The sequence below is a fragment of the Herpailurus yagouaroundi genome, unplaced genomic scaffold (assembly GCF_014898765.1).
Source record: "Herpailurus yagouaroundi ecotype Mexico unplaced genomic scaffold, PumYag 160, whole genome shotgun sequence".
NCBI lineage: Eukaryota > Metazoa > Chordata > Mammalia > Carnivora > Felidae > Herpailurus > Herpailurus yagouaroundi.
In genome coordinates, this window is record NW_024412401.1 from 50326840 (window position 1) to 50351577 (window position 24738).

At 47.3% G+C, this 24738-nt stretch overlaps 2 protein-coding genes across 3 annotated transcripts in view; both read left to right on the forward strand.

Moving 5' to 3' along the window:
• The window catches only part of LOC121035051 (neutrophil gelatinase-associated lipocalin-like), a 96528-nt gene that overhangs the window by 67021 nt on the left and 4769 nt on the right, over nucleotides 1-24738 (forward strand). The window lies entirely within an intron of this gene.
• On the forward strand, nucleotides 2262-6203 carry LOC121035049 (neutrophil gelatinase-associated lipocalin-like). Of its 2 annotated transcripts, none has more exons than XM_040482477.1 (7): nucleotides 2262-2456; nucleotides 2952-3088; nucleotides 4494-4573; nucleotides 4717-4836; nucleotides 5057-5158; nucleotides 5852-5882; nucleotides 6005-6203. In XM_040482477.1, the coding sequence occupies exons 1-6, from the start codon at nucleotides 2319-2321 to the stop codon at nucleotides 5869-5871; spliced, it is 597 nt and encodes a 198-aa protein (XP_040338411.1). In that variant the 5' UTR covers nucleotides 2262-2318; the 3' UTR covers nucleotides 5872-5882; nucleotides 6005-6203. The 2 variants fall into 2 exon arrangements, with proteins under 2 accessions (XP_040338411.1, XP_040338412.1); XM_040482478.1 differs by having other exon boundaries at nucleotides 6055-6203.

Consider the following 24738-nt stretch of genomic DNA (forward strand, 5'->3'; position numbering starts at 1 on the left):
CTGAGTCTATAGGCTTCTGGAGGCTAGACTATTGATAAGATTGTCTTTTGCTTCTAACTTACTAAGATGTTTGTCAACTGATGGAGACTCATGTCCTGCATGACTGGGATCTCTATCAGTTAACCATGTGTTTTCTTTCCTTTCCTTTGTTCTTGGGCAGCCAGAGGAATGTCACACATATCCCACCTGAGAGTGGGGGCTGGGGGGTTCTAGCTTGTACATAATGCTCCCTATTCACCCAGAGTCAACTTATCTCCAGGTCCATGCCCAAAACCCATGTGAGGGGAGCTGGTTCCCCTCCAGCAGGTGACAGAGCCAATGAGGTTTCTGGGAGTGTCATTTGGAGCCTGTCAGCCCTATGGTCAGCATCACGTCAGGCATTCCATCACCTCTGGCCCTTGAGGTGACATCTAGGAGATACTGCCCTGGGGGCTGGGTCCCTTCACTGCCTCCCATGGACAACCAAGCCCCCATGAGGAAACTGCCCCTCCCCCTCCAGGACAGTGCTAGGATCAGCCATGACAGGAGCTTACTTCTAGGGGTCCAGTCCTAGCTCTGGGCTCCACAGTCAAGACTATGGCCAGAGATAGCAGAAGGTATCAGTGATCTCTCAAGGATGAGGCTGAGTCCTTGCACTCACTGTGACCCAAAGTACCCAGTGTCCAGAGCAGCAGAGCCCTCCTTGGTTCCTGAGCCCCCCACCCCATTTCACACCGTGCAGATGCATGTTCCCATTGTCCACCACCAGGAAGGAACAGAGACTGTAGCCTCAGAGCTCTGCTATGGCAAGCTGTCCAATTTGTGGCTGCATGCCTAGCTTGGGGTTTCAGTTCATTGGGCCCACAAGAGAGGCCAAGTCCCTTAGGGCCAGCTGAGGTCTGGGTTCACCCTGTCAATGGGTTGTGGAGGAGGGAAGGGGCTGATTCATGGTGGGAATGATGGGGCTCTGGAAAGGTGGGGATTCAAAGCTCACAGCCATGAAAGAATTCTTGAGAAATCTTTGGTTCAGAAAAGGTGATTTTATTAAAGCACGGGGACAGGACTCTTGGGCAGAAAGAGCTACACTGGGGTTGTGAAGAGTGACTGGTTATATACCATGGGGTTGGGGGACATAAAGTCAAGAGGAAGTTTCTAAAGGGATTTTCATATGCTCAAGTAGACTCCCACATTACTGGAGGCCTGGATGTTGTCAAGCTAAGGTTGTTTTGCTTTCTAGCAAAGCATTAACATTCAGACATTCCTGGAGAAATGTTGTCCTCTGTGTGTGCCTCAAGTGTTTGTCAAAATGGGCTGCAGGTCATAATGAAATTTATTTCCATCTCCCATTTTCTCCTTGCCATTGTTCCCCATATGACTATGGAGGGAGGGCGATATTTGGACTCCAGGAAATGGAGTGTAGTTTTCTGGAGATTAGGCTCTTGGTAAGATTCCCCTTTTCTCCTAATTTACTAGGACATAGGTAAACTGATGGAGGACTGTGTTCTCTATCACTTAACCATTTGATTTCTTTCCTTTCCTTTGTTCTTGGGTGTCCAGGAGTGCCTGAGGAATGTCACACAGATCCCACCTGGGGGGGAGGGGAGCATGCTAGCATGTGTTTTCCCCTCAGCTTGCCTTATGTTCCCTCATCAGGAACATTCCCCAATAGGCCTTCGGTGGTAGGGGGAGGGGAAGGGTTTTTCACCCTGTGCCACAGCCTAGGGTGGGTCCCTGGGAGGGCCAGGATCTGGGCTCCATGAGCAGCACAGGGTACACTCTGTCCTTCCCTACCAGGAGTGTCCCTTTGGGTTGCCTCCCTTTCCCTGTCCCTTTGGAGAAGCACAAAGCAGCTTGGGCTCTGTTGGTTTGAGGCATTCTCTGCTTTCATCAGGTGCAGGATGGGGGTCCCACCACACTTACCCCACCCTGCACTTGGGCCCCAGAGAGAGGCTCCCGGAGGTCAGAGATGACAGCTGGTCCAGATCAGAGACCCTTGTCCTCACACAGTGCTAACCAGGGAGAAGAGAGTGTGGAGGGAGTCAGTGTCCTTGTCAGAGATGTGGAGATATGGGGAATGCATCCTCCAGCCTCCTGGACCTTTCTGCTCCTCATCTTGCATAATCCTGACCTGAGGGGAAGGGCAGAGAGCTTGCCATGATCCTCAGCATGAGTTGCTGGCAATTGCCTCACCCTTCCAGGATTTGGCAAAGGATAAGTTGCTCCACCCTGGGTGAGCCATTGGACACAGAGACCATAAATAGCATGCCTCCAGAAGGCTCCTCACTTATCCCCTTTCAGGTAACATCTGGAATGTTGCCTGCTTCTTTGGCTCTGAAGTCATGGCCCTAGGTCTCTTGTGGCTGGGCCTTGCCCTGCTGGGGGCCCTGCAGACCCAAGCTCAGGACTCCACCCCAAACCCTATCCCAGCCCCACCTCTACTCAGGGTCCCTCTGCAATCTGACTTCCAGAATGAGAAGGTAAGTGACCTGGAGGGGCAGCTGCAGGCAGGCCCTGGAAAGAGTGTCAACAGAGGAGAGGAAAGGCAGTATGGGCTCAGGCTTTAGCTCAGTCTGCCCTTGGGTTCCCTCATGGTAGGAACACTTCATGCCCCCATCCGTATGCAACCTTGCTGACAAGAGGGTCAGCTGAACCGAACTACACTGGGTCACACTCTCTTCCATAATCCCTGAAGTCCACTCAAGGTGGGAACATTTTCAGGCCTTCTACATGGTGAGAAAACTGAGACTCATGGTCGCCAGCTGGCCACTTGCCAAGTGTCACCCTGTCCCTGACACACTCAGGGCTCCAGCTTCTCCTGGCTTTATCAGAGCAGCCTGTGTGGCCAGTCTGGGTTCCTCCAGCCCAGGTGAGGGACATCTTGTTCATGGTAGGCTGCCTAGAGGTGCCTGCAGGGATGGAGCAGGAGGCCCCCTTGGGGCTTCTTCTTGCTCTATCATCAGTTCCCATTGTAGTTCCAGGGGAAATGGTACGTCTTAGGATTGGCAGGGAACGGATTTAATAAAGAAAAACACAGCCAGTTGAAGATGTATACTGCCACCTACGTGCTGAACGAAGACAACAGCTACAATGTCACCTCTACCGTGGTCTGGTGAGAGCTACCACCTACTAGGGGAACATGTGGGGCCTAGAGGGCTGCCCTGGGAGTCCAAGAGGCATACTGAAGACATAGCCAAGGGGTGACCAAAGCTGAAAGATGATCATTCATCCTATGCTGGATCCCTGTATTTATTTCTTCTTTCATTCACTAGATCAAAATTTCTTGGTCACTTCAGCACAGACACAGAACAGTAATGGGGATGGACAAAGGTGGTCATCAGTGACAAGACAAAGAGAACTCGGGGTATCCTAGAATGGGGGGAGGGTTGCTGGATCCAGCCTGAGATCCTATCTAGAGCTTTGTCAAGGGCTTCCAGGGAGGTGATCTGTGGATCAGGCCTTAAGAAAACAACCTGCATCAGAAGGAGGTTTGGGACCTTCATGACAGGGCTGGTGGACTGAGTCAGAGAGAGCCACTTCTTCAAGAAACAGCAAGACATCTCATGGCTGCCCTGAGCAGGAGCTGATGACTGGTCTGGAGAGGGGCGGTGACCACAGTGTCGGGGGGCCTCAGGTACTGGTGAGGAGTGGGTGTGGCTGCAGCAGGAAGAGGAATGATGATGTGCAGCCCAGGAGGCTGATCAAGTCATAGGTGGGAGATGACCAGAGGACCAGAGTGGGGGCAGATTAGGACCTAGAGAAAGGAGCCAAGGATTATCCAGCTCCTCTCACTTTCTGGCCCTCTACTTGGGTGGGGCTCTTGCATCTGTCATGGAAAGAGCAGAAGAAAGAAACACAGGTGTGGGGAGATCAGGCCTCAGGTGCTATGGGACCAGATGGGACACAGGTGAGAGGTCAGGGTTGGCCCAACAACTAAGGGAGTCTTTGGCGTCCAGCAGATTAGAGCCTCAGTGGTAATTCCCCCAGGAGAGGTTACAGCAGGAGCCTAAAAGATTAGAATAGGGGACAGGTGCACCTGGGTGGTTCAGTTGGTTAAGTGTCCAACTTTGTCTCTGGTCATGATCTCACGGTTTGTCGGTTTGAGCCCTGAATAGGGTTCTGTGCTGACAGCTCAGAGCCTGGAGCCTGCTTTGGATTCTGTGTCTCCCTCTCTTTCTGACCCTCCTCCACTCTTGCTCTGTCTCTCTCTTTCTCAAAAATGAACATTGAGAAAAAGTTAAAAAAAAAAAAAAAAGAATAAGGGACAAATGCCACATGTGGGGGAAGACAGTATAGAGGGAAGGCGACCAAGGGGAAACAGCCCAGAAGAAGGAAGGACAACAGGTGCTGGAGGGAGAGTCTGAGCAGGTCAGGTGACTCAGGGCAGAGTTGGCAGGGACAGGCAGGGATAGGCTCAGTGGGAAAGAGCCAGGCCCATACCAGGGCTGGGGTGCGGGTCTCCTGCTGTGGCATGGTGGGCTGTCACCTTCTTACCCACCCATCTCTTTTTTGCACAGGGACCAGAGCTGTGACCACTGGACCAAAATTTTCATCCCAAATTTGCATCTAGGCCAATTCAACCTGAGCAATATTGAGCGTGAGTCCTGAGTGGGGTGCATCTCCAGGGCCCCAGCCCTCCCTGCCCCTCCATGCAGACACCAAACTGTGGAGGCCAGGGAGGAAACAATAGCTCCCTCTGCCTGGCCAGGGCATGCTGATCCCTCACCATCCACCATGCAGGTTACACTGGAACGCAGAACTACACTACCCGAGTGGTGACCACAAACTACAACCAGTTTGCCATACTGTACTTCAAGAAAGTTTTCAACAACCAGGAGTACATCAAGGTTACACTCTATGGTACGTCTTACCCCCTCTGAGACCTGGCTCTTGTTCATGCTGGGGGAAAAGAGGCCCATCACATCCAGCCCTCACATCCCCTTTACTCTGAGTCCCTGGGTGGTGGGACAGGGGTCTTTCCACAGAACCTCTCATGAGAAAGGGGTCTGAGGTTTCATTCACATGTTCAACAATATTTATGGAACTTTTGCCAGCCACTAACCAACCATCTTGGCCACAGGGAGGAACAAGGACCTGCCTTCTGTGCTGAAGGAAATCTTCATCAGTTTCGCCAAATCCCTGGGACTCACCGAAGACCACATCATCTTCCCTATCCCCATCGGTAGTCACCAGTTGGGAAGAGAGGAAGGGCACTTGGGGACTAGCCAGGTCTGATGTTGCCTCACTAGGGAAGGGGGTAGAGGAGGGACCTAGGTCCCTGCTACAGTTACTGGAGCCCCAGGAGCCACTTCAGGTTCAGGAAGACCCTGCCACATCCAGGGTTCTGGTTCCCAAATATTCCTCCTTCACAATAGCTCAGGCCTGCCCACATGAGAATTACACATCTGGGGCCAAGTTTCCTCAGTCTCCTTGCCTGGTCACCTCTCCCTTTGCCCAGGCTCGTTTCTCCTGGGCCACCTCCCTTTTGCCCTGGGGCTGGCTCACTACTGACTTGGGAGGCGCCCTTGTCTTCAGGCAGCCTGGCCTGCGCAATTGCCTCCCCAAGGCTGAGGGTCTGTCAGGACTCAGCAGGCAAACAGGCAGAAGGCTTGGTGCTCAATCAGAACTGTGGCTGGGCCACACCTGCCTCCTTTGGAGAATGGGTGTCACCCAGGTCTTCTTGTCCTCAAGCCTCTCCCTCAGTCCCCTGTACCGTCATCCATCATTCTGCTATACCATCCGTGAGGGGATCCCCAGAGCTTCTGTAGCTGGGCCAACCTAGGGCCAAGGCAGCCCAGAGGCAGTGCAGGGGCCCTAGAGGTCAGGGATACCACAAACACATCTCTGCCCATGCTGACCACTCTGTCCCCCACAGATGAGTGCGTGGATAAATGAGCAAGTGTGCGGTAAGTATGGCTGCAGAGGGGGTTGATGGGAGCCATGGTGCATCTGGAGGGGGGTCCCAGGTCTGCCTTTGTCCCACCTGCCCAGCACTGCTGCCCTCTCTATTCCCCTGACTCCCTATCAGGTGCCCTTTGGCTCTCTCTACCCCATCCCCTCCCACTGCTGTCTGCCCAGGGTACCGCCCAGCTGTTCCCACCAGCCTGGAAACCACTGAGAGAACCAGGGGACCCTTCTCACTGCACAGCTCACCAGCTGCTCCCCAGCTGCCCAGCTGACAGAACCCCTCCTTGGTTGCTAAATAAACATATGTCCCCCGGTCCCCATTCTGTGTTCCTTGACCTCTGGGCCATCTGAGAGGGAAAAGAGCAAAAGGCAGGCTATTAGCATCACTCCCAGAAACTGTGATCCCTAGAAAGGGATGAAGGCCATAGAAGCAGAGTCCAGTCTGACTGAACGCTTCTAGCTCCCAACTCCAGGCCCAACCCCACACCAGCAGCAGCCCTCACTTGCCCCTGCCTCCTAGCACACTGAGGGGCCTCATCTCACATCTCACACCCATATTCAGCCACCAGCTGAATGGTCCAATGGCAGAGGCCCAGCCAGAGCCAGGCAGCTGGAGAGGGTTGGGGGGCTGAGTTGCTGGCACCCCCACTTCACCAGTGATGAAGTGCTGGGGTGATGGGGGGGTTCTGGAGCCAAGGGCCAAGGAAGAATTCTTGAAAACATCTTTGGTGCAAAAATGTGATTTTATTAAAGCACAGGGACAGGATCCGTGGGCAGAAAGAGCTATATTGGGACTGTGAGGAGTGACTGGTTATACACCATGGCCATGGAAGAGGTAAAGTCAAGGGAAGTTTTCTAAGAGATGTTAATATGCTAAAGAAGATTTACAGAATACTGGAGGCCTAGATATTGTCAAGCTAAGATATTTTTCCCTCTAGTAAAACATTAACATTAAGACAGTAGGGATTTCCCTGTGAAATAGTCTTCTCTGCCAGCCTCAATTATTTGTCAATGGGCTGCAAGGTATCTGGAAATTTAATGTTACCTGCTATTTCCTTCTTGCCTTTCTTCCCCATATTACTATGAGGGGTGATGTGGGGGCTCCAGGAAACTGAATCTATAGGTTTCTAGAGATTAGGCTATTGATAAGATTGCCTTTTTCTTCTAATTTACTAAGATACTTGTAAACTGATGGAGACTCATGTCCTGCATGACTGGGATCTCTATCAGTTAACCATTTGTTTTCTTTCCTTTCCTTTGTTCTTGGGCAGCCAGGAGTGCCTGAGGCATGTCACACACATCTCACCTGGGGTGGGGGGAGGGTAATACTAGCTTGTACTTGGCCTTCAGCTTGACTTTTGCTCCCTCAACATAACACCCCTAAACCATTTTGACCTTTACATCTTTAAGGTTGTTGAAGATGGAAAGTTTCATCTTCTGTAACTTCTTATTCAGTAGAGGTGTAGAAATGTCCCTAACTATGAGTCAATATTGATCAGTTGGGGAATATATAGAAGAGTTACAGAAGGCAGAGGCAGCCGCATCCAAGGTGGACAATGAGTATGAACCTCCTTGAGTAGAAAGGATCATCTGTTGACTTGAAGTTATTGTAGTGATGGAGTCTTGTCACCAGACAAAGACATGGGAGAAACAGCAAAACATAATTAGAATAGAAAAAAGAATTGTCCAAAAAAAGTCCTGTGTAATTGATGAAAATTCTCGAGTCCAGGAGTTTCGCCAATCATTAAAGGAAAGAGGGGGATTGCTTAAAGCACCAATTTGAGTATTCAGGTCAGTTATAAATCCAGAAATATGTGTGTGATAATCTATAATGTGTATTGAAGCTTTGGGGTATTGGTAGGGTGGTCCAGAGCCAACAGCTAAGAAAGAATTCCTGAAGATGTCTTTGGTGCAAAAGGTGCACCAAAGTTGCAAAAAGGTGCAAAAAGGTGATTTTATTAAAGCACAGGGACAGGACCCAGGGGCAGGAAGAGCTGCACTGGGGTTGTGATGGGTAACTGATTATATAGTATATATCCCTACCCATCAGAGATAGATTAAGTCTCTAAGGTATTTTGGAAGCAAGATTTCCAGGACCTTGAGGGGCTCCCTGTTGCTAGGGAAACATCACTTATTACCATTGAATAAAACCTCAGTCATGAGACCCTTCAGCATATCAGGGTCATAAACTTGGAATATGATTGCCAGCATATAACTCATGGCAGTTTAGATCAAGGAAATGACTTACAGGTCCTGGAAGCTGGGAAAATGGTAACCTAAGGTTCTCTTTGCCCCTAGCAATGGGTCATTAAGGAGGCAGCTGAGCTCCTAGAGTTAGGTCACTCTGCTGTTTTCAAGGACTTGCCTATAGGCTGTAGGCAGAAAGAGGATTAATTTTTCATTTGTCTTAGTTTCCTAAATCGCCATGGCAAGCACTTAAACACCTTTCCTTTGTACTTGGGTAGCCGGGAGTGTTTGAGGAATACCACACATATTCCACCTGGGGGAAGGGGCATATGCCAGCCTGTTTTGCCCTCTGCTTGCTCCACGCTCCCTCATCATATCCCCCCCTGAACAATTTTGACCTTTATATCTTAAGGCTGTTGAAGGAAGAAGGTCTCATCTTCTATAGCTTCTTTCTGCTGAGTAGGGGCATAGAGTTGTCCCTACCTATGGGCCAATATTGGTCCCTTAGGGAACATACAGGGCAGTTAAGGTGAGCCAGCTGAATCCAAGGTGGACAACGTGTATGAACCACCTTGAGTAGAAAGGATCATGTGTTGGCTTGAAGTTATTGTAGTAATGGAGTCTTGGTACCAAGCAGAGAGACTTGGGAGAAAACAGCAAAACCTAAGTAGAATAACTAGAAAGATTAGCTCTCATTAAAAGTCCTAACAAAGCTAACAAAAATTCTCCAGTCCAAGACTTTAACCCATAACTAAGGAAAGAGAGGGATTGTTTAATGTGCCAAGTTGAGTATTCATGTTAGTAAGAAATCCATAAATATTTTTGTTGTAGTGTGGAATGTATACACAGCATTTTGTTCTTATAAGAGTATAAGTTACACCTTGTGCAGCACTTAAAACATCTAAAGCCATTCTGTTTTGTAGAAGCGTTTTATGAATTTGAGTTATTTTAGTATTTAGTAATATAATGGTATTTTGAGAGTCATTTAAAGCCTTACCTGTGTAACACATGGTGTATGGTCATCATCTCGACTCTGTTTTGTTTAGTAAGCCAGGCGGTAATTAAAAACAGCACTTTTATAAAAACAAGAAAAATACTGGTTAATGGTTAGAGCAGATTATAAATCCAGTGTCTCTCAGTACTGCCAGTGAGATTTTTCAGATATTAGGCTTGAAACATCCTCGGAAGCTTCTGGGAACAGGCAGCAGGAATCTGGTTTTTCTGGTTTGTAACTGAAAGTCTGTGGTGATCCTTTTGAATGGCCCATTGCAGGAAAGAACTGTTAGTAGAAATTGGGAAAGGAAGATGAAAAAGAAAGGTACAACCATCCTAAAAGAAGTTTGATGTCTTCCACAGGTTCACAGGAATAAGAAGGCAGATTCATTTACTCATTGAATTCCTGGCAAGGGCATATAGGTCTTATTTTAGATAGAGGAGCCCATGAAGTGTTCCCCTCCAACTTTATTGCAGTGGGAGTATATCATATACCCAGTAGGGGTCCTTCCATTTTGGAGTTAAATCCTCTGCTGTATTAGAATTTCAATCCTTTAATAAACCAGGTGTTTTGGGTTTCCATGGAGTGGGTTTCTAGCAACTGTCAGATCAGGTGGAGGGAGGATATGGTTGGCATATTTAGAGATTTAGGAATTAACCTGGCCTCCAGTGAATAATAAAGCACTATAGTCTTTATCTATTCATAGGTCTACAGTGAGAAAATCTTTGCATACAATTATTGGAGGAATCCATCCCATTTTCCAGTTATTTAAATAATCATATGCCCATGGGGACTTATTATTGTCTCCACTGAATAACAAGCACAGAAAATTTTCTATACATTAAATATTGTGACAATTTTTCTGAAGTTTAGCTCAAGGTGTCTAGTTTAGGAAAACAGCAAACATTTAAAGACAATCAGAACTAGAAATTAACATCCAGAGAGCTGCGTTATGGAAACGTAGTTTTTCTCTCTAAAAACCCTCATTTCCACAGATAGCAAATCAAGACTAATTCGTTTGCAGAACAAGTCTAGTTTTAAGAAATTTTGCCTAATGATTTGCATAAGCTCAGCAAGAATAGTGATTGATCCTAAGAATCTTTAAAGTTTGCTTTGCTGGAACCTTTTATAAGGAATCTCCAGATTGAACTGGAGACAGAACTGATTGGCCTCTCCAGGCCAGAAGCCAAGCCAAGTACTTTCATCAGACAGGCTTGCAATACTTGTAGATTTGGGCAAATTCCTCTCCAGGAGGTCCCCAAGATATCCTGAAGTCATTCTTTACTCATCTGGTAAGTCTGCTGGGAAGGCATCAGGCCAACATTTCCAAGGGGCTTTATTGGCTCCATGTTTCATAAAGTCAACCTTAGTTCCTTAAAGCCACATGGTCATATCAGGTCTAATCATGTCTCTCAAATTGGATATTCCAGCCAAAGCCTTGTTAAACAAACAAACAAACAAAAAACATTATTTCCAATGGTGTACTGTTACAGGGAGAACAGATTCTCACTGAACTTAAGCAGGTAAGTATGATGGCTGTGGAAGTATACTCACTGAGACTTTTTGAATTTCAGAGGGTTCATTCAGGTAGAGGGAAAAGTTAGATGTTTCAATTTATTTACAGAGGGATATTTTATCACATTTCTGTACATTATACATATCTTAAGAGAAGGCTTCCTTAATCTGGAAGAGCAAACATTAGAGATCCAGCAATGTTTTCAACAAGGGTCACAAAAACTATAACCTTTCTCAGTTCATTTAGTCCCATATTACTAATTGTTGTTCAGTTCAAGTGTAGCTTTTTAGTTCTGGACATTCTTACCTATTTTAGTTTTAGGATTTTTAAAGCTGTCAAATACCTGAATTTGTCCTAAAAGCCCTTTTAATAAATCTCCTGGAAGAGGAAACATGTTTTGTAAGAGAATAAGTACAATAATTATAAGTGACAAAACTCAAAAACAGACATGGTTAACAATCTGATGAGAGTTCGTTATGATACAATTGACAAGGATATTCGGTTATCTGTGATACATGATACTTTAATAATCAGAATGTCAATTGACAACCTTATTACCAAAATATATTAAAACTTTGGGAAATGCATATACATTTGAACAGTTATAGCATTTACCCAAGCAATATCATCTAAGTTGTACCTTATTTAACAGGGCTTTTCTCTTAACATACCAAATAAAAAGGTCTCCATGGTCAAAAAGACTTTCTTTTCAGTTTCAGTCCTGGGAAGTTTGTTAAACTGTAGAAAGTTATACAGCTATTTGCAATAGGATTAGAGAACATTTCACATCTTAAGGCTTTAAAATATTTATTTAACCAAGATGGCAATAAGAGATTCCAAAGGCAAATATGTAGGGTGATATAGTTGTTAGCAAAACTTAGCTCCTTTAAACAGTGAGAAGTTTTAACTAATGATCAGAGACATGATAAAGATGAAACCTAAAGCTGTGGTTTTCCCGGCAGACAAAAGAGAAAACAAACCTTTCTATATTATTATTATTATTATTATTATTTTATCAAGAGCCGAACCATCAAAAAAAAAAAAAAAAAAAAAAACAAACCTTTGTTTTTGAACAGAGAGAAAAGCAGAATTTTAACCTTATACGAGTGTCCTTTTAAAAACCCATTCATTGCAGGGGCGCCTGGGTGGCGCAGTCGGTTGAGCGTCCGACTTCAGCCAGGTCACGATCTCACGGTCCGTGAGTTCGAGCCCCACGTCGGGCTCTGGGCTGATGGCTCAGAACCTGGAGCCTGTTTCCGATTCTGTGTCTCCCTCTCTCTCTGCCCCTCGCCTGTTCATGCTCTGTCTCTCTCTGACCCAAAAATAAATAAACGTTGAAAAAAAAAAATTAAAAAAAAACAAAACCCACTCATTGCAACATAGTCTGTCCTAACCACACATAAAGTTCCTTTCCAAAGATTTCTCTTCATGAACCTTCTACAACCTTCCTTTGCATTCAAATTTTGTTCCAGGCCATTTTTCTCCAAACCAGTCTCATTTAGGACAAAATTACTCTTTTACCTGCAAGAAAAAAAAGCATATTTCCATTCCTTCTCTCTATTTTACACATTCCTACTTTTTTACATATAGAGTTGCTTTCCTTATTTCCATCAGTCTTAATTACATTTAGCAGAATTTTGACTCTTCGCAACCTTGGTCTCCAGCTGAGACTAAGTAGTAACCATTTGTAAACTGTTACACTAGAATCCTTTAGATGGAAAATTCATGAATCAATTAAGCATAAACCATGTTTTCCAATAGACCCAAATGTTCTTAGTTTCTCTGCAGTAAGAAGTCAAAAACAAAAACCTACATTCAGTAACCAATGCTTTAGCACTCCATTCTATTTGGAAAAGACCTGGATATCCAATGAATTCAATCCCGTTTATCCAAGTGTCAGATTACCAAAGACTCTGAAAACTCTCTTAACAATTATCCACGAAAACTCTGAGATACACAAAATTACCCTTTATTTTAAGTCATCTTTTTGCTAACAAATTGCAACAGAGACAACATGAGCTTCTTTGACCTTTAGGAAACCTTGGTAGAAAAAAAGTTTCCTATTTAATGCTGATAACTCTAAATACAAGTCTATCTTAGTTAAACCGACAAACATAAATAAGCTTAAACACTGAATACGTTCCACCTGCGTCCACTTAAAGGACAATCAGTTTGTTCCCCATTTTCCCTTTTTCACCTGAGACAGCAGTGGGGGAATCTGAAGTGGGTGCTCCAAGGAGGTGCTCATCGCTCCTTGACATCGCGGGTGGGAGGATGGTATAGAAGCCAGTTATGTAGGTCACACAGAGGGTGATGTAGAAACAGGAGAACGGGGGAGGGGAAGGCAGAAAAGGTGAAGTGCCAGAAGGCAGAGAAAGAGGATTCCTGGTTCTAAACCTTGTCAGCTGGGTAAGAGGAGACCACATGTTTGTTTGTTTGTTTGTTTGTTTGTTTTATTTTCACCAAAGTGGAAATAGGGAGTCTATGTACAGATCGACATTTCTTGGCAACAAAGATAGTTTGGGCAACTGCTTGGAAATATTCTTTAAAGCACACATCCCGAAGTAGACTAACCATAGTTGGCTCCAACTTTAGCTGTTAACTCAGGAAATGAATGAGGGAGAGGTCCCCACATCTATTAGGAGGAGGAACAGAGACAGTCAGCATCCCCTTTGTCAGGGATGGCCTGTGTCTCCTCTAGCACCTGAGTTCCATTAGGAGGAGGCCAAAAGGGCATCCACTATGTCAGGAGGGAGTTTACTAGCCAAAACACATTAGGGCAAATACATTCTGCAAGAGGCTTTGCGGTCCTGGTCCTGACTTAGGTGAAGACCTGGGCCTAGGGTACCTCTGTCCATTGATCCTGTTTCCTGCAGAAGAGATCTAACTGCTAGACCCTACTAAGGCCATGCACAGTTACAGGACATGAATCCTTTCCTAAATTTTGCAATCCAAATTGTTTCCAGTGGGTTAAAAAGGCATTCCAAGTGACAGTCCTTGGCGACTGAGGAGAAGCTCCCATCCTTTTCCTAGGGAGAGAAAAGTAGAGAAGGTCAATTACCACAAAATATTCCACCCAACTCACAGGTGGGGTCCCCTGTGAAGGATATATCAGAGGTTCCTGAGGTGTCAAAGCAACCCGAGGTGTACCTGGCACCAAATCACTCTGATCACTGACAAGATGCTAAGGGCCTCTGTGGGAGGGATGCTGGCATCCCTCTGCTTTCCCATTGCATCCTAGGCCACAAATAGGTGCCAGCATATGGGCCTAGTTTGCCTTGCTGGGAAGGCTGAAGAAACCACCGTTTTCAACCCCTGGAAAACACTGGGAAAATTTTACAAGGGGGAATTGCCCAATTTTGTAATTTAAGTAGTAGTAGAGAACATTGACCAAAAACAGTTAAGACAGAATCACATCTTGATCTAAGTGACATTCCAACACTTACAGTCTTTAGAGCCAACTTCCTAGGAAATGGTCCTCAGTTGAGTCTTAATTCAATCAGGTACTGGTTTCACCAGCAACAGGGGAGGTCCCACAGCCAGAAATGGCTAGAACAGGGATTTGGAGGGGATCACGTAAGACCAACGAGGAGGAAACCTCACATGGGAGTCTTAAGATTGGTAGCAGTTCTAGTCACATAAGTGGCTGTCCGGTGCCCAGGACAGACAAAAAGATATAAGGAAAGGAAGAAGGAGAGGGCACAAGTATCTGGGTATTTTTACCATTCTGACCTGGGTACTCACTTCCAGCCAAAAGGCCGGCTTTCTTCTCCCTGTAGAGTAGCCACAGGCTAGAGGATTACAGACTGAGCAATGGACAGGAAAGTGTTGCAATAAGATCATACTCCTTGAAATTCCTAAAATAAGAATAAAGGAAGAAAAGAGAAAGTACTTATCAAATTTGCACCAAAGCTCAAGGTCCAGATGAAAAGACTCAGACCCCCACATTGGGCGCTAAAGATGAGGTTTTAGAGGGGGGAGGGCAGTGGGGGTCTTCCAGAGCCGATGGGGAACAAATAATTCTCAAAGATGTTTTTGGTGCAAAAAAAGTGATTCTATTAATTTATGGGGACAGGACCCATGGGCAGAAAGAGCTGCACTGAGGTTGTATACTATGAAGTTGGGGAAGTACAGTCAAAAGGGAGGGAGGCCTCCAGAAGGACTTTGACATAGTAACGAGGACTCCTTAGATACCTGAGGTCAAGCTAAGGGTGTTTTACCTCTAGTAAGGCATTAACGTTAGGAATGGTAGGGGTTCCTGGAGAAATGTCGTACTCTGTGTTTGCCTCAAGTACTGGCTGCAGAGTATCAGGAAATTTAACTTTTATCTGCCATTTCCTTCTTCCTTTTCTTCCCCACATAACGATGGTGGATAGGGTGTTAATAGGGGCTCCAGGAAACTAAATCTGTAGGCTTCTGGAGATTAGACTATTGATAAGATTGCCCTTTTCTTCTTCTTTTTTTTTTTTAATTTTTCAAGTTTATTTATTTTTGAGAGAAAGAGACAGAGCTTGAGTGGGAGAGGGACAGAGAGAGAGGGAGACACAGAATTGGAAGCAGGCTCCAGGTTCTGAGCTGTCAGCACAGAGCCCGATGTGGGGCTCGAACTCACGAGCGGTGAGATCATGACCTGAGCTGAAGTCAGACGCTTAACCAACTGAGCCACTCAGGCAACCCTCTTCTAATTTTTTAAGATATTTGTAAACTGATGGAGACTTGTGTCCTGCATGACTGTGATCTCTATAAGTTAACCATATGTTTTCTTTCCTTTCCTTTGTTTTTGGGCTGCCAGAGGAATGTCACACATATCCCACCTTGAGGAGAGGGGGTTCTAGCTTGTTCTTTGCCCTCACCTTGGTATATGGTCCCTCCTCACCCAGAATCTCTTTTCTCAGTGCCCACCACCCGAAGGCCAGGCTAGGGGAGCTGGTTCCCCAGAAGCAGGTGGAAGAGCCCATGAGGTCTCTGCAAGTCTCATCTGAGGCCAGTGAGCCCTCAGGTCAGCGTCAGTTCAGGCTTTGGTCAGCTCCGGCCCTCGTGGTGACATCTAGGAGACATGGCTCGGTGGCTGGGACCCATCACTGCCTCCCATGGACACTCAAGCCCCCATGAGGAAACTGCTTCCCTCCTAGAGAAAGCTAGGATCAGCCATGGCAGGACCACTTATGGAACCTAGGCTTAGGCCCCTGGGCTCCACAGTCCAAAACTATGGCCAGAGATGGCAGGTGATATCAGCAGTCTCCCAATGACGAGTCTGAGTCCTTGCACTCACTGTGACCCAAAGTTCTCGGATACAGAGTGGCAAGGGTAGAGAGCCTCCATTGGGGGACCACCACCCCCACCCTTTTTCACACACTGCAGATGCATGGCCCTCATTGACCCCCTCCAGGATGGAGCTGGGACTATAGCCTCAGAGCTCTACTCTGTCAAGCTGTCTCATTTGCAACTGCCAGGCCCAGCTTGGAGTTTCTGTCCGCTGAGCCCACAGGAGGGGCCAAGTCCCTTAAGGGGTCAGCTGAGGTCTGGGTCCACCCTACCAATGGGGCATGGATGAGGGGAGGGGCTGACTCAAGGTGGAAATGATGGGGCTTTGGAATGGTGGGGGTTCAAAGCTCACAATCAAGAATGACTTCTTGAGACATCTTTGGTGCACAAAAGGTGATTTTGTTAAAGCACAGGGACAGAACTTTTGGGCAGAAAGAGAGCTACACTGGGGTTGTGAAGAGTGACTGGTTATATTGTTGGAGAAGTGAATAAAGTATGCCAAAGATGGCTGATGGGGCTAAAACAGACTCTGGTCTCTAGCTTAGAGACGGCTCCTCCGGGTTCTTCTTCCTTTGTTTGCTGCAAGCGAGAAAACCCTTACAGATATGGAAGCTGACGACTATAAATTACCCTCCTGACTCGCATTCAGGGCTCAGATCTTTGGAGAAACGGTCTCCTCTGAGCCCACCAGTGTTAAATAAATCTCCAATCCACCAAGATCTCCGAGTGCCGCTTGGTTTTTCCGCCAGCCTTCCAGCCTGGTTCCATAACATACTTGATTCCCTGACCGGGAAACCCAACCGCACTGGCCCATTGTTGCCACCGGTTTGGGAGAACAGCGAGGCGGTGATGGAATGAAGGATTGCAAGGAAGAGTGAGCACACTGCTTGAATTTTGGCAGTCTCCTGCTCGGTTGCCTCAGGCTGGTTCCCGCTCCACTCTTCCCACCAGACTCAGAGACCTGGTAGGTGAGGACCTGGACCCAATGTTGGAACCAGTAAGGCAGGGGCCCCAAAGAAATCAGGCCCACCCAAAAGGGTGGAAGGGGGACCTCATCAATCCCTGGAGGCCTTAATAGGTCTCACAGGTAGAAAATTATGTGGGAGGGAATGTAATGGACTCTGGGGTGTGTGTGTGTGTGTGTGTGTGTGTGTGAGAGAGAGAGAGAGAGAGAGAATGTGTGGCTCAGCCAGACTTGCCAGTCGAGTTCGAGTTTGTGGCTCCATGGACGGGCACACTTAAGGTCCCCAAAAGTCTACAGAGTCTGAATGGACTCTCCTGTGTTGTGGTGAGAATATAAAGTCTAGGGCGGTATTGGATCAGATTCCTATCACAAGTCACAAAGCTGAGTCTGCTACGGCCAAACCTCACCTAAAGTTTCCCTCAGGAACATGACCAGAGGGGTATCTGATTGGTCCTCTCATCCGAGGGAATACCCTCCCTTTGTCTTTGTGACACCAAATACGACAAAGAAATTAATAAGGGATCAAACAGCATAAGCCTACGATTTTAGAGGTCATGCTCAAAAATTTTAAAAAGGGATTTTCAGTCAATTATGGGGTGAAAATGACACCCAGGAAGTTAAGGACCTTTTGTGAACTAGAATGGCCCATATTTAGTGTAGGATGACCCCCATAAGGGACATTAGATGCTCAAATAGTGCAGCGGGTTTAGCTAATAGTCACTGGGAACCTAGGCCACCCTGATCAACTTCCATACATCAACTCCTGGCTTGAAATTGCCCAAAATCCCTCAACTTGGGTACGATTCATCATTAGCAAACAGAGCCAGGCAAAGGTTTTAGCCACTTTCTCTGGAGGCTCACCCAGGGAGCCAAAGAAGCGACCCACCACTCCTCTAATATTTAAAGGAGACATGGAGGAAGATATTGTCTTTCCACCTCCTTATAACTCTTCAAGCTCCCTCCCCCTTCCCCCTGAGCTTGAAACTCCTCCCCAGTCTGTCTCTCTGCAGTGGCAGCAGTCACTGCCGCTCTGCCCTGCCGCCCATCTCCCTGCCCCTCTCAGACTCAGAGAACCCTCCCCCACAGGGGCCAGCAGCCAGACTGTGCCCCAGACCCAGACCTAACGCTCTCCAAATGCCTGTAAGGGAGACAAGAGAGCCTGAAAGAGAATGTGAACGGAACAGTCCAGCCCAGCCATTTCATGATGTATTATTAACCTTTCTCTACAACTGACCTCCTCGATTGGAAACACAACACTCCATCATACTCTGAAAGCCACAAGTAATAGTCGACTTGATGGAGTCCCTCTTCCAGACCCACTGACCAACTTGAGAAGATTGTCAATGGTTACTCCATACTCTGTTTAATACAGAAAAAAGAAGAATGAGAGAAACAGGACAGCACCTAGAAGATCACACACCTCCGGGGATCAATGACCCTGATGTCTGGGCTCAAGCTGCCGCGGCTGAAGAATGCCCAACATGGGATTTCACCATGGAAGAAGGACAGGTCCACATCCAACGATACCAGGAAGCCCTCCTTAGGGGAGTCTGAGCTGGAGCCAAAAAGCCCATGAACATGACTAAAATAGCGTCAGTCACACAGCATCCTGGGGAGTCTCCCAGAGACTACTAGAAAGATTATGTAAAATATATCTGTATACACCCTGTTTGACCCCGAGGCACCAGAAAGTCAACAGATGGTAAATACCTCTTTTGTGGCACAGGCTGCCCCAGATATCAGAAGAAAACTCCAGACGTTGGAGTGCTTTGCTGGGATGAATATTACTCAGCTGATAGAGGTCGCCAATAATGTTTTCATGACAGAGAAGTCACAGCCAAAAGAGAAGTGGAGAGAAGACTAAAAAAGAAGGCCACCCTTCTTACAACAGCACTAAAAGAAACAGATGCTGCAAAGATGGGAAGACACCAACCACCAAAAGTGGGAAAGCCCAGAGCCCCCTTAGCAAAGGACCAATGTGCATACTGCAAAGAGAAGGGACACTGGAAGAATGAATGTCTGAATTGGAAGGGATCCTCAAAACCCAGCTGATATTAGGAAGAACCTTGAGGCCAGAACCTCGTTGGTCTGGCCAGGGTAGAATTGGACTAAGGGGGACCGGGCTCTTTCTCTCTTGGCTCCCATGAGCCCACGGTCGAAATGAAGGTAGGGGGGCGAACAATAACTTTCATGGTTGACACTGGGGCTGAATACTCCATTGTTACTTCCCCGGTGGTGCCCTTAAGCCAAAAGACAGCAACCATACTTGGGGCTACTGGGACACGGGAGATCCAGCAGCCCTTCTGTCAAGCTCGACAATGTGAACTTGGGGGTCACAAGGTCTGGCATGAGTTCCTCTTCTTACCTGACTGCCCAATTCCTCTCCTGGGCTGGGATCTGCTCTCCAAACTTGGGGCCCAGATAACTTTTGAACCCACTGGACACACTAGCCTCCAATTAAACCCAAGGCAGAAGGAAACACGGGTCTTGGTGATTACCCTGCCAAGGGAAGAAGAATGGAGACTATTCTGCACCCAGGCCCTACCCTGTAGCCCCTCAGAATTCAGGCTTACATTCCCCTCCATATGGGCTGAAGATAACCCGCCTGGACTAGCTTAGAGTCAGGCCCCCATCATTGTTGACCTGATCCCCAGAGCCCAACCTCAGAGACAAAGGCACTACCACCTTCCATTAGAGGCTAGAATGAGTATATAAGAGCACCTGACCAAGCTCAGAGAAGCAGGTATTCTAGTTGAGTGCCAGTCGGCTTGGAATACCCCACTCTTGCCAGTCAAGAAGCCAGGAGGAGGATACCGACCAGTACAGGATTTGAGGGCCATTAACAAAGTGACTGTTTCCTTACACCCAGTGGTTCCAAACCTGTATACTCTCCTCAGCCAAATTCTGGAGTCAGCCAGATGGTTTACATGCCTCAACCTAAAGGATGCTTTCTTCTGCCTCCACCTGGCTCCTCAAAGTCAACCATCGTTTGCTTTTGAATGAACTGAGCCTGTTACAGGGCGCCAGATGCAGCTGGACACAACTTCCCCAAGGTTTCAAGAACTTGCCCACTCTTTTTGGGGAAGCACTAACTGCAGACCTCACCAACTTTCCGAGAGAAACCACAGGGTGTGTCCTCCTCCAATATGTAGACTACCTCCTTCTTGCCGGTGATACCCAAGAAGACTATGAAAGGTACCAAGGCTCTCCTGCAGCTCCTATCCTACTTGGGGTACTGGGCGTTGGAAAAAGGCACAGATTTGTCAGCAGCAGGTCTGATACTTAGGCTTCCTCCTCACAAAAGGAAAAAGAGAACTAGGACCGGAAAGGAAGAAAGTTATCACCACACTGCCACAGCCCCAAACAAAACGAGGCTTGAGTGAATTTTTAGGGGCCACAGGGTTCTGTTGCATTTGGATTCCCAGATTCTCAGCCAGAGCGAGGCCCCTCTATGACCTGTTGGGAAGAACAGACCGGGAGCCCCTCGCATGGACTGAGGAGGCAAGGGCTGCTTTCACAGAAATAAAGTTGGCTCTGGGACAAGCCCCAGCCCTGGGTTTGCCTGACATAGAAAGGCCCTTTAACGGCTTCGTATGTGAAAAGGACAAAATAGCCCTTGGAGTGCTCACTTAGAGCATGGGGCCTTTGCAATGGCCAGTGGCCTACCTGTCAAAAAAACTTGATCCTGTGGCTGCAGGATGGCCATGGTGCCTCAGAGCTCTGGCAGCCACAGTCCTGCTCATCAAGGAGGCAGACAAACTCACACTGGGACAAACACTTAATGTTAAGGTCCCACACGCGGTCATGTCCCTCATGAGCACCCAAGGATATCGTTTCCTCTCCAATTCTCGGCTGACACAATACCAAGGCCTTCTCTATGAAAAGCCAAGTGTCATTCTCAAAACAGTAAGAACACTAAACCTGGCCACCTTCCTTCCCATGGAGGAGGGAGAACCCGACCATGACTGTTCCGAAGTAGTGGATGAAGTCTACACCAGCCGCCTGGACCTCCAAGACCAAGCTATGACAGGCCCAGAAATCACCCTGTTCAGCCATGGGAACAGCATTTACAAGAGAGCAACCGAAAAGCAGGATATGTGGTAACCACAACCACCGAAGTTCTGGAAGCCAAGGCCTTGCTGGAAGGATGGTCAGCACAACGAGCTGAACTGTATGCCTTAACCCGAGCCCTCATCCTTAGCAAAGGTAAACGAGTTAACATCTACACTGATTCCTGGTATGCCTTCACTACTGTGCATGTACACGGGGCCATCTATAAAGAAAGAGGCCTCCTTACTGCTGCAAAGAAAACTATCAAAAACAAGGAAGAAATACTAAAGCTTCTTGAGGCTGTATGGCTGCCAGACAAGGTAGCTATCCAACACTGTAAGGGACATCAGAAAGGAGACAACCCCATAACCAAGGAAATCACCTGGCCGACAAAACAGCCAAAGCGGCCTCCTGTGGTGACCCAGGTGAAGCTTCTACCTACACTATGACTCTTGCGCCCCACAGGGAAGCCTCCCCGCCCCTGTACACAAACAATGAAAGAAGTTGGGCCTCGACAGAAGGGGGCACACTAAGCAAAGAGGGATTGTGGGTCATGCCAAATGGACACATCTTTGTCCTGTCATCTATGGGAAAACACCTAGTCAAGGAATATCACCAACTCACACACCTAGGGAAAACTGCACTAGAGGCCTTCCTCAAAAAGAACTACTATATCAGCCAGCCTCTGGTATTATGCCAGGCGTCAGTGAATAATGTGTAACGTGTGCCAAAAACAATGCTTGGTCTGCCCCATGGCCCCTGCCTGGCACGCAAAGGATGGGGGTCACCCCTTTCAAAGACTTAGAGGTGGACTTTACTGACATACAGCCAAATAAAGAGTTCAGGTACCTCCTTGTAATAATCTGCACATATTCAGGATGGGTCGACGCATTCCTGACCAGAATGGAACGAAGCCGCGAGGTGGCCAAAGTTCTTCTATGGGAGATCGCGCCTCGATTTGGTCTACCCTTAACCATACACAGTGATAACAGGCCTGCATTTGTGGCAGACGTTATACAAACCCTAACAAAGTCCCTCATCATTACCTGGAAACTGCACACTGCTTACCGACCCCAGAGCTCAGGGAAAGTAGAGCGGATGAATTGCACCCTCAAGGAAACCCTGGCTAAGTTCCACCAAGAGACTAATCTCCCATGGCCAGATTTACTGCCGCTGGCCCTCCTGTGTGCCTGATGCACACCTGGGGCACTAAGATTCTCCTCTTTTGAGTTATTTTATGAGCGACCCCCTCCCCATGTTTAGGAAAACTCCCAGAATACCTACACCAGATTGGAGACAAAGGAATAAGAGAATAGCTCCAGACCTTGGGGGCAGTCCTAAATAAGTTACAGAGATACACCATAGAGAGGGCCCCAATTTCCTTAGGGACCCCCGTTCACCTCTTTCAACCAGGAGACTCTGTGTGCACAGATTGGAAGAGGGAACCTCTTAGACCACGGTGGACTGGGCTCATACTATCATTCTAACAACTCCTACAGCCCTTAAAGTTTCAGGTATCGCCCCATGGGTCCATCACTCCAGAGTTAAGAAGGCCAACTCAGAAGAACCCACAACCTGGTGAAGTGATCCAGATCCAGTCAACCTACTTAAACTGACCCTCAAAAGGGAAATTGGCCCCTGAGACCTCCAGCCCTGCTCCAGCCACACCCGGAAGATGGCTGGCCTGCGCATGGCAGAAGCTTGAGGAATCAACATGTGAACCTAGCTGGGGGGTTTGGATGCAACTCTGCTAGCCCTTGCCCCTTACTGGTGTCATAGCCCTGATCTTACTTCTTACTGTTGGGCTGATAGAGACTGCACTAACAAGCTGGACATGGGACAAAAGATGCATGCCAGGGGCGCCTGGATGGTTCAGTTAGTTAAGTAGCTGACTTCAGCTCAGGTCATGAACTCACGGTTCATGAGTTCGAGCCCCACAACAGGCTCTGTGCTGACAGCTCAGAGCCTGGAGTCTACTTTGGATTCTGTGTCTCTGTCTCTCTCTGCCCCTCCCCTGCTCAAGCTCTCTCTCAAAAATAAATAAACATTAAAAATAAAATAAAAAAAAAAAAGATCCATGCCGGGTCTCACATACCTCCTCTGGATGGGAGGGCCATTAAGTATTGCCTGTATATTATGATAACCTCTCTCACCCTCACAACTGCCGCTTACCCACTTTGCCCCCAGGATTGTTATATAACAATAAGGGGGTCAAGGGCATTCAACACTTTCACCTCCTTCCACAAAGATTGTTACAAGGGAAAAACACCCACTCTCTGTCAGTCACCCGGTGCCCCAAGGACTAAGTATTGGACCGTAGAGATAACCCAAAATGTCAGGGACCCATGTCACAACAAGGGCCTCCAGAGAGGGAAGCGAGCTTGCTACACTTACCTTCCTCAATGAGAGATCTCGGACGGGGGAGGGATGCCAGACAGGGCCTTTCAAAAAGTTATAAAGGATACCCATAATAGGGTAATATAAGCCATAAAGGTGACCACTCCCCTGACAACCTACCAAGGTTTGACCTTTCAGCCCTCAATCAGATGCTTACAAATTCCCCACTCCAGCGTTGGGCCAACACTACTCTACAACTCCTCCATAAAATAGATAATCACACCCAAACCTGCTGGATGTGCTTGCCGCTCAGCCGGAGGGCTTACTTAGCCACTCCTATCCCTTTGACCTCTAATTCAGCCTACCGATGCTTAGAGGCCAGCTGGACTCAGATGTTATTTCCTCTTCCTAACCCCAGAGATATCTGTATACACTGAAGATCAGCTCCTAACAGCCTTTAGCCCCAAGTTCTGGGCTAAACGGGCAATCCTGCTACCCATTCTGATAGGCGCAGGAATTGTGACAGGAATAGGAACCAGAGTAGGGGGCACAGGTTCATCTGTAAGACTGTACTATAGACTATCTCAAGAGATAAATGAAGACATGGAACGGGTGGCAGATTCTCTGGTAACCTTACAAAGCCAAATAAACTCTCTGGCGGCAGTGACCCTCCAAAATAGGCAAGCCCTCGACCTCCTCACTTTAGAAAAAGGAGGGACTTGCATCTTTCTGGGGGAAGAATGTTGCTATTTCATAAACCAGTCAGGAATAGTTACAACTAAGGTTCAGGAACTCAAGGAAAGAATTCAACATAGACAACAGAAAAGTATCAATCAATGGAAAGGATGGGATCTCACGGATTGGGCATCCTGGCTTCCTGCCCTGGCGGGGCCCCTCCTCTCCATAATTTTATTTGTATCCATCGGCCCCTGTATACTGAATGCTGTGGTACATTTTATTGAAAACACTGTTGCTCGCCAAACTACTGCACATATCTTAGCCTTCTAAGAGTACCAACCTGTAAAACTGAAAGGTGATGCCTACTAAGTTTTTTTTAAAGGCATCAACGGGGGAATGTTGGAGAAGTGAATAAAGTATGCCAAAGATGGCCAATGGAGTGAAAACAAACTCTGGTCTCTAGCTTAGAGACCCCCTCCTCCCGGTTCTTCTTCTTTCGTTTACTGTGTGCAAAACACGCCCCCCACACACACACACACACAAATATGGAGGCTGATAACTATAAATTGCCCTCCCCACTGGCATTCAGGGCTCAGATCTTTGGAGAAACAGTCTCCTCCGAGACCGCAGTTGTTAAATAAATCTTTGATCCACCAAGATCTCCGAGTGCCACTTGGTTTTTCCACCAGCGTTCCAGCCTGGTTCTGTAACAATATACCACGGGGTTGGGGGAGATAAAGTTAAGAGGAAGTTTCTAGACGGATTTTCATATGTTCAAGAAGACTCGTACATTACTAGAGGCGTAACTGTTGTCAGGCTACAGTTGTTTTCACCTCTAGCAAAGCATTAACATTAAGACAGTAG

Bases quoted from the DNA above. Each gene is read 5' to 3' on its own strand.
- LOC121035049 (XM_040482477.1), top strand. From the start codon at position 2,319: ATGGCCCTAGGTCTCTTGTGGCTGGGCCTTGCCCTGCTGGGGGCCCTG. The intron at 2,457-2,951 runs GTAAGTGACCTG...TTCCCATTGTAG, and splicing joins CTGACTTCCAGAATGAGAAG to TTCCAGGGGAAATGGTACGT. The intron at 5,159-5,851 runs GTAGTCACCAGT...TGTCCCCCACAG, and splicing joins CATCTTCCCTATCCCCATCG to ATGAGTGCGTGGATAAATGA.